We start from the raw sequence: 14,885 nt of genomic DNA on the forward strand, positions 1-14,885 counted from the left end.
AAGCACCATACAAGTACAATAAAAGAAGCCCATTATTTATTCCAAGTCCTCTGTAGCCATATGATACTGTAGCTTTATGGGAACAAACTACATTTTAAGTAATTATTCACTTAAAAATGTGTCCTCCACTGTAGCTGTCTGAGATTTTCAGTGAATAACAACTGTAACTCTAAGCTATTAATTGGCTTCAAATGACTTGTTTGGACTACTTTTATGGTATTTTTATTGCACTTTTTGGCTGTTCCAAGCCAGACAAGCAAGGCTCTATTTACTGATATTATATGGAATAGAGTGGCCTGGATATTATCTGTTCCAAGGAAGAGAGAAAGTCAGACAGGTTTGGAACAACATGAAGCTGAGTAAATGATGACAGAATTGTCTTTTTTGGGGGGTGAACTATCCTTTTAATATGATTTTAATAAAGCCGTTCTTTTGTCTCAATGAATAATTTATTTTTATCTTAGCTTGAGGGACTACTGCTCTTCCAGTTTCATCACCTTTACAGAAGTCTCTTCATAATAAAATGTTTCCTGTCACCAATAGGAAGTCCAAAGATGACACTTGGATGAGCAACAACTCTTATTGGGAGTTGAGGAAAGATCCTGGATTCAGCAGTCTTGACTGTCCGGTCCTCTGGTAACTCCGAGGCAGCCAATATTTGTCTGTGCTCACTGCTGCCTGCTCTTTTTTGTTCACTGCTGCCTGCTCTTTTTTTGTTCTGTCCAACGTTGCAACATCAAGAGAAAACACCTCTTCAGGTGACATCAAGACTGATAAAGCTGATGAAGAAAAACTGGCTGTTAAATTTAAGAGTTTACAGAGGGAACCACACTAGTGCTTTGACTGAGAATGCTATAATTTCATATCACATCTTAAAGGATTTAAAAAAATTTTTTTTTAAAGATTCTGTTGTCATTTACTCACCCTCATATCAATGCAAACCCATTGCTTTCTTATTTAGAACACAAAAGAACATGTTAGGCAGAAATGTGATGGACACCCTCATTGTCACTTTCATTGTATGGCAGAAAGACGCAATGAAAGTGAATGGTGACTGAGGCTTAACGTGTTCTTTTGTGCTTCACAGAAGAAAGACAGTCGTACAGTTTTCAAACAACATGAAGGGAAAGTAAATGATGACAGAATTGTAACTTTTTTATTTAATGTCCCAGTAGTTCAATTACCTTAATATGGTTACATTATCTATTATTATCTAGTTTAGTTTCTTTGATTCCAAATAGATCCCTGAGAAATGTATGAGAAATATGCAATCTTGGCCCAGTTCATATTCTTGTTTTGTTGCTGTCCACAATGCAGTCAGAGCACAAGAAACAACACAAAAACTGGTGGGTTAGGATCTCTTGTGGCTAAATGTGGTACTGCAAATAACAGAAGCGCACTTGGAAACTCAGCCCAAAACATAATGTTTAGTATGTTGTTGTCAGATCAAAACTGCGTTGTCTACCTCTGAAAAGGAAACTGTCAACTGTACATTAGAGTATGAATTCCACATCTGTCTAATGCCTTATTTACTATTATATACTTATGACTGAGTCTTTACTAGAACTTCTCATCAATTCAAATGTATCGCTACAAAGTATTGTAATTTTATGAAAGCCTTTTATTCTGAGATTCTTGAATGAAAAAGAGGTGACGTTTAAGAGTCTCTTAGAAATATTTATATTCATCTTAACTTCTTCAGAAGACTGACAGATGGCTCATCAGTACTTGGCATTACCACCGCACATGTGAGCCTGGCAGTGTTTTAAAACTTCCACACAGTTCGACCTGTAACCTGTGCTCATTTCACTCTGAACTACGACGAAAGCTGTTGGGGGACTGGGGGTACTTGCGTGTTGAACACTGCAGCGTTTCCTCTTTCCTTTAATAAAGTCTAATTTCAAAGATCACTCTGTTGTTTTAATTTCAGATTTATTTAAATTTGTAGCTGTTATTTACTACTTCTAATAAACATGTGGTCAGCAGAGACGAAGATGAGGAAGTGCAAGTATTCTCATGGCTTAATTTGACGATGGATCTGGGGCTCTGAAGTTTCAGATCTGGTGGGCTGGGGTTTTTCTGTATTTTTAGAGGTTTAAAAAACATTCCCATAATAACTAGATTTGAACACAGGAGTAAATAACCTTCAACCCACAAAGTATTTCCTGCTGTTGTTTGCAGCAACATTATGAGTCACTGAGTTTAGAAAAGTGTGTTTTTTGTTTGTTTGTTTGTTTGTTTGTTTTTTGTCTTCACAACTGGGGATAATTTCCTGCGACAAGTTTATTTTATTCTTTACTAATTATTTATGATAATTCTCTGTTTCAGTGGCTTTTACTTTAAGGACAATTTTAGTATAGTATTACACTTTAGTTACTGTAAGTGACACATTTTGTGAGACATTTACATCTCTACCTTTTTAATGTCTATCTAGAAAACAATTTTGCTGTTTTTTTTTTTTTTTGTTTGTTTTTTTTTTTAATTAATCCCTGGTTGAAATGGTTTTACTTGTGTCATATTTCGTACACTCTTTTTCAGAGTGACATTTTCAAAATCTGGTATAATAATGAAGCTTTAACTCAAATATGACTTATGTATATTTTATATTGGCATGTCTGTCCTTGTTTATATATTTTGTTTATCAAAGCTGAAAATAATTTAGTATTAGATACCTTGCATGACTGTGAGTCTGTCATAATCGGACAAAAGCTGTAGCTAGTGTTGAGCAGTCTCCTTATCTGGGTCATATGTGGAGTCAGTGGAGATGTTAAAGGTGTTCAGAGAAATAATCAGTTGTTTTTCTGGGTGAGGAAAGCAGACAGGCAGGTATTTCAGATGAGCAGGTAAGAATTGTAATTTTCTGAAAGGTTTCAAGTTTCTGAATGTTTGAAATGATGCACAGTGTATAAATATTTAGGAGTTTGCTATGAATATGATTTTCGATTTATCTGTGCATTCATTTGAACTGTTATCGTGTAATGTGTTGTAATGACAGCTGAAACATAATATTTTGATCATAAATGCAAATCACATGGAAGTGAATCCCTACAGCAGATACTCAAAGCTTTCCTCTCTGTAGCTAACAATTGCTGAATATTTAATTGAAATATATTAATCCATATGAAGAATGTACAAATCATATACATATATAAATATGTCCACAGTAATCAACAATCGAGACATTTTATGGCATTTGTTCCCCAGAGTCACAAATTAGCCTGCTTGTTATATTACCAACCTGCTTTATGACAATATGTAATTAAAGGTACAGTATGTAAATTAAAGGTCTGTTAAAAATGTAAGCTAAAAATCTTGAAGAATGCATATGAAAAGTTGCAGTGAAAAAAATACTGGAAAGGTTGCAATCCATTCACTTCAATTAATTCAAACACAGTTGACTGATCATATAACATAGCCAATAAGCTATTCATTAGAACAGTACATTGTGCATTACATTTAGTTATCTTTTGTCAAATACGTTTTAAAAATCTTATGCTCATGATTAATTGAAAACGTATTTGAAGCAATATCTCGCAGGACAGTACACCCTTTTTTCCAAGAGACAAAAGACAACCTAGATATCTTATATTCTAAATAGCAAACTCCGCGTTTTACCACAGGAGAGAGCATAACTGTCGTCCATCGTGTTACGACAGTAAGTCACCGTTTGCGGATACCATAAAAATGAATGGGGAAACCCGTAAATTGATACCTACCTGTCGCAACATTGTCCGCGTATTCTCTTATAAAACATCAATTTATCGTAGTAAACTACGCACATAGTTTACTCCAAAAACATGTTGAAGATTGGCTAACAGGCAGTCAGTTCATTAAGTGATGAGCTGTTTCCTCACAAAATCAGTTTATTCAGCACACTGAATCATCTCCTTTTTTATCCATTTAAAAAAAACGTCTCGTCGGGGTTGCACTGTTATACATGATAGAAAGGCTCTGGCCAAATTTTTTGATTGACAGTCCGTACAGCGAAAATGAAATATTAGTTGTGTGAAAGCAAGCTAATGAAATGCATGTGGGCGGAGCTAAGCAGCATGTAAAACAGTGTCATCACCCGCTGTTCTTTTGTTTGTTACACAGTTCACACTTGTGTTTGTTGTCTGAGACGTGATCAGAAGACGGTAAGCGCTGGGTATTCATTCACAAGTTTTCCCTTGTCTGTAAAGTTGTATTGTTTACTTATATATGAATTCAGTGCACTTTGTGTTAGTTTGTTGTGAAGAGTGGAAATGATTAGGATAGAGAATAAGAGCGCCGCTGATTGTATCCTTTCGCATAATGTGGACGCCAATGTAACATTTTAAATAATGTATAAGATAGCTGTTGGTGTCCGTTTATTGGTATGAGTATAAGAACGCAATGACAACATGTAGTGTAATGTAGTTTACCATATCCATAGTATTCATATCGCGTTTACTCCAAGGTGCTTCAAAGAATACTATGAGACTGCGATGGTACATGGACAAGAATGATATTGCTTTGGTGTCTGTCAGTAAAAGTGATATTTATTGGTAGCTTTTTGTTAGTGCTGTTTGTGGCTTCAGAAGTAATGCTCTGAACGTAACCGCACTAAGGACAATTTTGTACTTTTTCTTCCAGCGGATCGTCCCTGACAGCATCAGAGATGTTTGCCAAAGCCACAAAGAACCTGCTCTCTGAGATAGACCCCGATGGTACTCTGATCCCTGTGTCCCGTCTGAACGACTCGGACAGTCTGGTTCCTCTGGCCCTGGTCATCAGGCGCAACCGCTTCTGGTTCTGGCAGAGGCCCAAGTATCTGCCGACTGACTTCAAACTAAGTGATGTTCTCTTTGGAGATCCTATAAGTCCAGGTACAGAGCAACCCTTATGCTGCTAGTGCTGAAAAATCCATGGTTAAAAGTCAAATTATGATGAACACCCACCGTGAGTGTGTTTCTGACTTTTTTTGTCGCACTTTTGGTGACAAAATTATTAAAAATAGAATATCCCTAGAAGTGAGTTAAATCTGAAAGAATAAAAAACAATCCCTGTCTTCAAAAGGACAAAGTGCGACAAAATAATGTCTTAATGCCCAAGTATTTTATGGTTAGTATTTTATGGTTAGTCTGTAGTAATTATATGCTGAAAGGGTTGGTTCACCCAAAAATGAAAATTCTCTCATAATTTACTCACACTCATGCCATCCCAGATGTGTATGACTTTCTTTAATCTGCTGAAATCAAATGAAGCTTTTAAGAAGAATATTTAATCTCTGAAGGTCCATACAATGCAAGTGAATGGGTGCCAAAATGTTGAACCTCCAATATCCACATAAGGGCAACATAAAAGTACTCTAGGCGACTCTGGTGGTTAAATCTATGTCTTCAGAAGTGGTATGATAGGTGTGGGTGAGAAAAAGATAAATATTTAAGTCCTTTTTCCTTCACTTTCACTTTCTCCTTTTCTGTTTTTGGTAATTCACATTCTTGGTGCATATCACCCCCTACTGGGCAGGAAGAGAATTTGTGACAAAAAATTACTTGAATATTGATCTGTTTCTCACCCACACCTATCATATCGCTTCTGAAGACATGGATTTAACCACCAGAGTCGTCTGGAGTGTTTTTATGTTGCCCTTAAGTGGATTTTGCAGCTTCACAATTTTGGCACCCATTCACTTGTATAATATGGACCTACAGAGCTGAAATATTCTTCTAAAAATATTAATTTGTGTTCTGCAGAAGAAAGAAAGTCATAAACATCTGGGATGCCAGGAGGGTGAGTAAATCATGAGCGAATTTTCATTTTTGGGTAAACTATACCAAACAACACCAATTCCTTTTAGACAGATAAACATGAAAGTGCGTGTCCCCAAAACGTGAGCTTAATCTGACAAACTTCCCTTTTGAAAGCCAGTTTATAAAAGAAGCTATTTTTATGAAACTTGTTCTTTCAATTTTTCATCAAAATAACCCAACTTCTTGTCATCAAAATAACCAGCTTGAATCTCTTGGTTTGTTTGTTTTTGCATATGTGTGTAATAGCAATGATACATTTTTCTTTTTGTTTCTAGTTGTGGTTGAGACTGACTTTTTGACCTATAGTGGCAAAGTCGTGGATAACAAAGGTGGAAGTTTTGAAGCAGAAATTGGGCCCGAGAGCCTTAATGTAGAGGGGAGCTGCTTAACCAAACTTCAGTCATCATTTGGAAAACTCAAGAAACAGGAGGTGGATGTCCAGAAGCTGTTACAGAACTCCAAAGCTAGGTAACAGACTGACCATCAATGCATCACTACCTTGTAGAACTCAGTCAGCTGTGAGCAACACACAGTGATTTTAAGGGATATTTTCTGGAATATGGTTCAAAATTAAATAAATTTAACCCCTGCTACTGGCATAGGTGAACATTAACATTAGGGAAGTGAAAGTGCATCGCGTGGTGTTTGTTTAAAATTCCTGTTTTATTTATAACCATTTTCCTTGAAATACTCCCTAAAATATCTCCTCTTCTTGAATGCCAATATTTGACCTTAGACTTTTATTATATTATATTTATATTATTATTATTATTATTATTATTATTATTATTATTATCTTGTCATTTTAGAGTGATCAAATCAAAATTTTGTTGAAAATGTTATGAGAAATTTTCAAACATATATCAAAGGGCTTTGAGTTCACACTTATGTTTTAAACTTTATATATTTTTCTTTGCATAATCTTGGACATTAGTATCACCTGCACTTTAAAAAATTAAAAACAATTAGGTGTACAAGTGGGCTTGATGTTCTAACATCTAAAGTAGCTGGTTTTATTTAAATTAATTTATTATTTTATTAATCTAAATCAACTTGAATACATTCTATTGCACCAACACATTTTAAGGGTCAGATCAGAAACAAATAACTCTTCAAGTAAAGTTAACCACTTCACATTTTCTCTTTCTGTTTTACATTCACACATGTAGGTAAGAAAAGTTTGGACAAAAAAAGCCTTTTGTTGTGACACTCGTCACACTTGAATGATCTGCTTGTGGTTTGTGTAGAGTTCTGGACCTGCAGCACTCTCTGGTTCAGCAGACACGCGAGCAGCCCAGGGAGGTGTTGGCATTAGTGAAGGAACGAATCATCACCACTGATTCCTGCACAGTCACTGAAGAGGTTCAGGAGAATGGCACCTGCACTGGAATGTTCGGCTTCAATAAGAAGATAAAGGTGTGGCCTGAGATGGAAACATCGTAAGCCATCGACTCTTACTAAAGCGATCACATTTACACCTTTAGCATTATTACTGAAGGGATAGTCCATACAAAAATTCTACTTCAGTCATCATTTACTCACCCTTGTTTTGACTTTTTTCTTCTGTGGACACAAAAGGAGATGTTTGGCAGAAGGTTAGCCTCAGTCACCATCACTTTCATTGTATGGGAAAAAAATGATGCAATGAAAGTAAATGGGGACTGATCTCCTTTTGTGTTCCAAGGAAGAAAATAAGTCATACTGTATGGGTTTAAAACAACATGTGGGTGAGTAAATGATGACAAAATATTCATTTTTGGGTGGACTATCCCTTTAAGTAGTTTGTTCTTCCATATTTAGCCAAAGAAAATAGCATGCACCTTTTTTTGCATTGACATAATCTTGGGTGTATCATTATCCAGTAACGAAATTCCAAGGGGACATGTCAGGTCCTGCTGCTATCTCCTCTATGAGTTCCCTGCATTGCACCAGTATGACATGTCCAACACAAACTGTCCTGTCTGCTTCTCTTGTTTCTCCATAGGTGTCAGTCAATGACAAAGGAAAGCCTGTTGTGGACAGTGACATTAATGTTTCTCTCAACATTCCCCCGAAAACCATCATTGCATATGGCGTGATTGAGCTGGAGGTTGCTCAAACTGGGCACTATAGTAATTTTGCATTATACATTTTAAAGTCAACATGAAATCAAAATACACCTTATTTACTTTCTTAATACATATTCCTGGACTTGGTGTGAATGAGTCAGTGAGATCAGTGCATACTGTTCCAAAGACAAAAATCGATCAAAATGTAATTGCCTGCTCTTCCTCTGAAATTACTTGACTTTTCAGCTGACATCACTTAGGCTGCATGGTTTACAATGTTATGTTAACTATTAATAATGTTAACCAGTTGCCATATAGCTGTTTTAACATTAGCAAATGTAATAAACTCTTATCCGGTTTGGCGTTATCCAGGTATGTTATGCCCACTTCCCGCAATCCAATCAATTCCTGATGGATAAAATCAACTCTAACCTGTTTTTATTCTGTGCTTACTTTACTATTTACAGTAACTGTTGTTTTAATTGAACCAGTGATTCAACTATTGATTTGATTCAATGTTGATTGAATTATTGATTTAACCATCAATTGAACTTTATTGCTTAATATAAGCACTATTGTTTTGTTGTTCATTTATTGTCTGCTGATTCTACATGCATCAATTACGTAAGAAATAAACCGCAAGGTGGTACAACAGACATTAAGTCAGCACAGTAAAGGAGATTGATTGTCGGGAACAATGGTCAAACCTTCAGTTTAGTCATTATTCAGAAATATCTGACTACAGAATGCTGTGATTGACTAGTCAGAATCAAGTATTACAGAGAGCTGTGTAATAAATAGTCAGTGATTTGACCAGACTGTTGTCTTTTTCTCCAGAGCTGTGTCTGCTGCCAGATGTCAAAGGCGGGTTTGAGGTTGATGGGCCAATGATTGCTGTCCCAGATGGTGCTTCACCTGTCAAAACGAGCAACAAACTACAGAAAGGTAATAACAGTCTTAATGGGAATGCTTTTGTTATTGGTTTGTAAAGGAGTGTCAAATAATTGTAGCAGTAGAACTGCCTTTTATGAAAACGACTTTGAACTTTACAAGTGAGGGGCAGTTCACGCACAACATGGACGTGGAATGCAGTAGTCTGTCTATTGAGTGTTTATTGAACAGACACTGGTGCTTTCTGTACTTACGTGAGGTTTCTTTACAGTTATTGCTGAGACTTTGCTACAGCAGATTTCAATTATGAATCTCAGAACAGGGTTTTATTTTTAATGCTGATATTAAGGATTCACTTTTAGTGTGAAAGAAACAACTGTCCTCTCGCTTTTTTTTGTTGTCAAATTTAGTGTGAAAAAATACTAAAGTTTAAAAACTTTGGTAATGCTTTCTATGAAGCCCATATTTATAATGCATTGTAAATGCATTACAAATGCATTATAATCCATTCATTATGTTGCATAATACACCTTTTAATGTAACTATTTCTCATAAATAGTTAATAAATAACATTATAATACTAAACCTATTCATAGTTGTATCTTAAAGAGTATAAAGCATTATAATACAATCAACATCCAATTTTATACACAGAGGTTGTACTGTAATATATAATATTCATATAGCATTATATGTGGTCTTTGATTAGTTACAAAAGCAATGTCTTATAAACAGCCATAACATACACTTGTAACATCCAATACATTACAAGTTAAGCTTATATAATTTAAGTGATATAAAAATGCACAGAATACATTTTGCGACAAATGTCCCATGTCATTTTGCCCAACAGGGTGTAATTTAAGTAGAACATAGGCAATAGGCCTAATGAAAATATACTGTATATTCACACTGGGAAAACGATTAAATTATATAATAAGAATTTCAAAAGCTTGACTTATGTCTTATAACCACTTGATAACTCCAATGACGGATCTGCCCATTCTCTGCCATCCTCCCCACATCACGTGAAGAATAAAGCAAGAACAGGTTAGTGCTCTTCCATTTGATTTAGCACTTATGGATTAGTAACATCGTGTCCAGTGTAATTTGAAAAATATCTTATGCATGTTTATAAGAATACATTGCTTTCGTCACTTAAAGCATACCTGTTTTATGATATACAGTTGTGCTCAAAAGAAATTGTGAAATTGTGGCATTGATTTTGAAAATATGACTGATCATGCAAAAATCTGTCTTTTATTTAAGGATAGTGATCATATGAAGCCATTTATTATCACATAGTTGTTTGGCTCCTTTTTAAATCATAATGAAAACAGAAATCACCAAAATGGCCCCAATCAAAAGTTTACATACCCTTGAATGTTTGGCCTTGTTACAGACACACAAGGTGACACACACAGGTTTAAATGGCAAATAAAGGTTAATTTCCCACACCTGTGGCTTTTAAAATTGCAATTAGTGTCTGTGTATAAATAATCAATGAGTTTGTTAGCTCTCACGTGGATGCACTGAGCAGGCTAGATACTGAGCCATGGAGAGCAGAAAAGAACTGTCAAAAGACCTGCGTAACAAGGTAATGGAACTTTATAAAGATGTAAAAGGATATAAAAAGATATCCAAAGCCTTGAAAATGCCAGTCAGTACCATTCAATCACTTATTAAGAAGTGGAAAATTTGGGGATCTCTTGATACCAAGCCCAGGTCAGGTAGACCAAGAAAGATTTCAGCCACAACTGCCAGAAGAATTGTTCGGGATAAAAAGAAAAACCCACAGGTAACCTCAGGAGAAATACAGGCTACTCTGGAAAAAGACGGTGTGGTTGTTTCAAGGAGCACAATACGACGATACTTGAACAAAAATGAGCTGCATGGTCGAGTTGCCAGAAAGAAGCCGTTACTGCGCCAATGCCACAAAAAAGCCCGGTTACAATATGCCCGACAAAACCTTGACACACCTCACAGCTTGTGGCACACTGTAATTTGGAGTGATGAGACCAAAATAGAGCTTTATGGTCACAACCATAAGCGCTATGTTTGGAGAGGGGTCAACAAGGCCTATAGTGAAAAGAATACCATCCCCACTGTGAAGCATGGTGGTGGCTCACTGATGTTTTGGGGGTGTGTGAGCTCTAAAGGCACGGGGAATCTCGTGAAAATTGATGGCAAGATGAATGCAGCATGTTATTAGAAAATACTGGCAGACAATTTGCATTCTTCTGCATGAAAGCTGCGCATGGGACGCTCTTGGACTTTCCAGCACAACAATGACCTTAAACATAAGGCCAAGTTGACCCTCCAGTGGTTACAGCAGAAAAAGGTGAAAGTTCTGGAGTGGCCATCACAGTCTCCTGACCTTAATATTATCGTCATGCAAGACGATCATTGATGCTAGAGGGGGCAATACACAGTATTAAGAACTAAGGGTATGCAGACTTTTGAACAGGGGTCATTTCATTTTTTTTCTTTGTTGCCATGTTTTGTTTTATGATTGTGCCATTCTGTTGTAACCTACAGTTGAATATGAATTCCATAAGAAATAAAAGAAATGTGTTTTGCCTGCTCACTAATGTTTTTTTTTAAAAATGGTTCATATATTACCAATTCTTCAAGGGCATGCAAACTTTTGCGCACAACTGTTAAAAAACAGACGTTAAGTATTGATTTGCTTTGAAATTATGTAATTATGTGAAAACAACTGAAATCCACCTCTGGTTTACCTCTGAGTTCTGTTGGTGTTTATTTAGTAAATAATGGCTTTTTGATCCTCATCCAGCTTATTACAAGATTACTTGCCAAATAAATAAATAAATGGACATGAAACATTGATTTGAGTTTAAATTAATTTACTAGCTTGTAGAGATTGCACAGTGATCCGAAAAGCAGGAAAGATGACTCGCAATAACCGGATGATCAGTCTGATATGTGGATGTACAGTTGTTAATCAGAGATATCAGACCGCTAGATGGCGCCATTGACCAATCAGAATTGAGTTTTCCATAGTGCTGTGTAATAATGTATTATAATTGTTGTTACAATTATTTATGAGAAGATAACAATCATAAGGAGTGTTATTAGACATCACAAATGCATTATAATGCTTTTACAATGCATTATATATATAGGCTTCATTGAAAGCTTTATCAAAGCTTCTTTTAAAAAGTTAAAAAAAAACTTTAAAGTTTAAAACATTTTAGTACTTGACCCAACGTCTTAAGATTGCAGTGCTCATGGCGTGAAGAAGAAACAGCAAGGTACATTGAAATGGTCAAAACTGTCCATCTAGTGCATGTTTACATGGAAAACATTATTTTAAAAACAGTGCAGAACAGCATGAACATATCCTGTATGAACGTCCCCTTAGTAGTGTTTTTGGTTTGCTCAATGTAGTTGGAGTATGTAAACTTGTCAGATTTTCATTTAAGCAAGGATGTTACCTCGAACTGAAAATATTGGCTGATTAATATGGGCTTCCAATGATCAATTGTTCAACTTTTTCTTTCTCTTCAGAGCTTGATGGACTACAGGGCCAGTTTAAGGTACTGTCTGAACTCCCGGCCAGCACCCAGTCCGCTCTCTTCCAGCAGATCTCTCTACTCCTGCAGAACGGAGCAGCCATCAGCCTGCTAGAGAACGCAGTGAGTCTGCACAGAGACACTTGGATCATTTACCCAGTGCCTAAAGAACTTCTATACCTGAGTTAACATGTATCAGCATTATACTTTTGGTTAAGAATTTCTAAATAATCGAATGTAGTAGCATGGTCCATGATCTTCATGGTCATCTTTGAGATTTTTAGCTACGTTACATGGGCAGAAGAATGTGAGCACACCCTTCTAATTAACAGGTTTGACTTGTCCAGTAATTTCAGTGAAGACAAATGTTAATGCTGCGGTACATTGACATTCAAGAGACTTGTGCGTTGGACATGTATGTTGGACATCTCTGGACCTGTTTGTCCCTGTCTCAGTTAGAGGACCTGTGTGGTGGAAGGCAGCCTGATCTGACTATGTTTGATGAGATGCCAGCTCTGAGGCCTGCTCTGCTGACCACACTGAAGCTTGTACAGAAGGTTGCTACTGGAACCGATCCTACCAAACAGCCAAACTTCTCTGGACAGCAGCAAAAACCCACCGTTCTCAAGGCCACATACCTGCTCATCAGCTCTTTAGAGGGTGAGTTCAGTTAAAGTGGTTCTCAAACTGGTACAAGGACCACCAGTGTTATGCGGAAAACCCCCACAAATTTTAATTGGTATTTTTTTCTCACATGATTTATTTCTAATTTCTGATCTATTTACAAATTTAATTGCTTTGTGCTATTTTCAAAACTACAAATGTAACTTAAATTAAATGAAAATTGCCATGAATTAATGTTTTTGATTCACACATATTGTAAAGTTTAAAACTTTACAACCTGCCTTCACTAAAAATACCTCTAGATAGAAATAATACTATACTGCCCCGAGTAATTAAACGGCGTTACACATTTGAATTATATAAGTTTAATGCATTAACTTTGGCAGCCCTAAAATAGCACAACTAAAAGGAAAATTACATTTTTGAAAAATAAGAAACAACTGAATCAGAAAACACTGGGGGAAAAAACTACACTAAAACATAGTCATAGAGTGAAAGCTAACAAAACTAAATTGGTAAAATTGGAAATTACATAATAAAAAAACAACATAAAACTACATTTGAAATTCCATACAATAATAATGTCACTGTGAGCAGAAACACTTGATTCAGCGCTCAGTTTTGAGTATGACATCAATAATGTAACCAGTCTGATGGAGTTCCAAGTGCTTCCAGACAGATAGAGGTTTTAAACTTTTGGATCAAAGTCCCAAAAATATTTAATATTATTGTGTTTGAATTAGACTGCAAAATGTGCATATTAATAATGTGGTTAATGGCTGTTTCTGGGTCCTTTCATAGATCAGCAGAAGTGACTGAGCAGCACCATGATTTATCCTTATTGCAGGAATATTGATATTTATCAAAAAATTGCATTATGTTGCTCATAAACTTAGTCCTTAAACTTGCACTCAATTCAAAAAATGATCGGGAACGTTATGATGAGGTGGTAGTTGGATGTAGCGATTGTATCAAAGGAGTAGAGTGAGTAGGATATTATCTGGTTAATGATTATTCTGTAGTTTCATTTAAAGCCACAAGTCTAGAATCATTATCATTCCCCTGAGGATTGTTTGTCACTTGACACTTGCAGTCAGGGAGTGAAAAAAAAAAAAGAACCTTTGTTCTCATAAACATTTACGCCCTTTGTGTCCCATATAGAGATGCCTGACTCTGCCCTGGCTGTGCTCGAATCCTGCTGCAGTTATTCCACCCTGCAGGCTCTGATCCAGCTTGTAAGTTCCCTCAAACTCAATAACTGTACTCATTTATATGTGGTCAAATAACAACAAATAACTTCAACGTTGTCCTGCAGGTGCAAAATCTGGCTTCCAACAAGAACACCTCTATGAAGGACAAAGAGATGGCTGTGTTAGCCGATGAGAAGGTTTTCAAGAAAGTTATTGAACTCTTCGGTTGCTGTAATGTGACCCTGCGTAAGGAGAAGGATTCACTTGTGACAGAAATCAGTAAGACACAGGATTGCCTTCCTCTCATGCTGTGCATTGTAGCCAAGGGATTGGCATCTCTAGCGCCCCCTGTCTGATTAGAGTAGAACAGAGGAGGAAAAGAAATATTGTCCAATGTAAGCTAACCCATGGTGTTATGGGGATCAGAGGGCCTCAGAAGTCCCTGCAGATGGACAGTCAGATTTGTTTTGGGAGAAATCACATTGTCTTAGTATTTATTTTCCTCTTTATCTACTGTTTGTCTATGAATATTTCTGATTTGTATTTGTTTTATATGTATTTCATAGAAATAACTGACTACTGATGTTTAAGTACTGGTGATATTTTAAAGTGATATTCATTTTAAGCACTTGATTATCCATTACTGTGAAATACAGGAAATCACTATTTGTGTTTACATCATATTTTGGCCTGTTTTGTATTTTTTGAATCTCTGAACTTGAATGTCAGTTCTCCACAAAAACAAATAATTGTCCTACCACTTTAATCATTATCCCTAATTTATTCAATAAATATACTATATGACCACAGTAATGCACATGC

General features: G+C 36.1%; 2 protein-coding genes and 1 long non-coding RNA gene across 8 annotated transcripts in view; 2 read left to right on the forward strand and 1 right to left on the reverse strand.

Moving 5' to 3' along the window:
- Nucleotides 1-1,910, forward strand: part of osbpl3b (oxysterol binding protein-like 3b) — a 121,201-nt gene extending 119,291 nt beyond the window's left edge. For all 5 annotated transcript variants that reach the window (XM_051718168.1, XM_051718165.1, XM_051718164.1 and 2 more), the window contains one exon: nt 544-1,910. In XM_051718168.1, the coding sequence (XP_051574128.1) occupies nt 544-640 (97 nt within the window). In that variant the 3' untranslated portion in view covers nt 641-1,910. The remainder of the gene's footprint in view (nt 1-543) is intronic.
- Nucleotides 1,911-2,449: 539 nt separating this feature from the next.
- Nucleotides 2,450-3,812, reverse strand: LOC127452595 (uncharacterized). Its single transcript, XR_007899290.1, has 2 exons — nt 3,717-3,812; nt 2,450-2,801 (listed from the first exon to the last, which is right to left on the reverse strand). It is a non-coding gene; the product is annotated as an uncharacterized LOC127452595 (long non-coding RNA).
- Nucleotides 2,789-14,819, forward strand: LOC127452592 (gasdermin-E-like). Of its 2 annotated transcripts, none has more exons than XM_051718177.1 (10): nt 2,789-2,843; nt 4,615-4,847; nt 6,050-6,242; nt 7,022-7,190; nt 7,759-7,885; nt 8,660-8,767; nt 12,245-12,372; nt 12,705-12,909; nt 14,035-14,108; nt 14,189-14,819. In XM_051718177.1, exons 1-10 carry the CDS (start codon nt 2,836-2,838, stop codon nt 14,417-14,419), a joined length of 1,476 nt encoding a protein of 491 aa, XP_051574137.1. In that variant the 5' UTR covers nt 2,789-2,835; the 3' UTR covers nt 14,420-14,819. The 2 variants fall into 2 exon arrangements, with proteins under 2 accessions (XP_051574137.1, XP_051574138.1); XM_051718178.1 differs by lacking the exon at nt 2,789-2,843 and adding an exon at nt 3,996-4,136.
- The last annotated feature ends 66 nt before the right edge of the window (nt 14,820-14,885 follow it).

This window comes from Myxocyprinus asiaticus, chromosome 15 (genome assembly GCF_019703515.2).
Source record: "Myxocyprinus asiaticus isolate MX2 ecotype Aquarium Trade chromosome 15, UBuf_Myxa_2, whole genome shotgun sequence".
In the NCBI taxonomy this organism is placed as follows: domain Eukaryota; kingdom Metazoa; phylum Chordata; class Actinopteri; order Cypriniformes; family Catostomidae; genus Myxocyprinus; species Myxocyprinus asiaticus.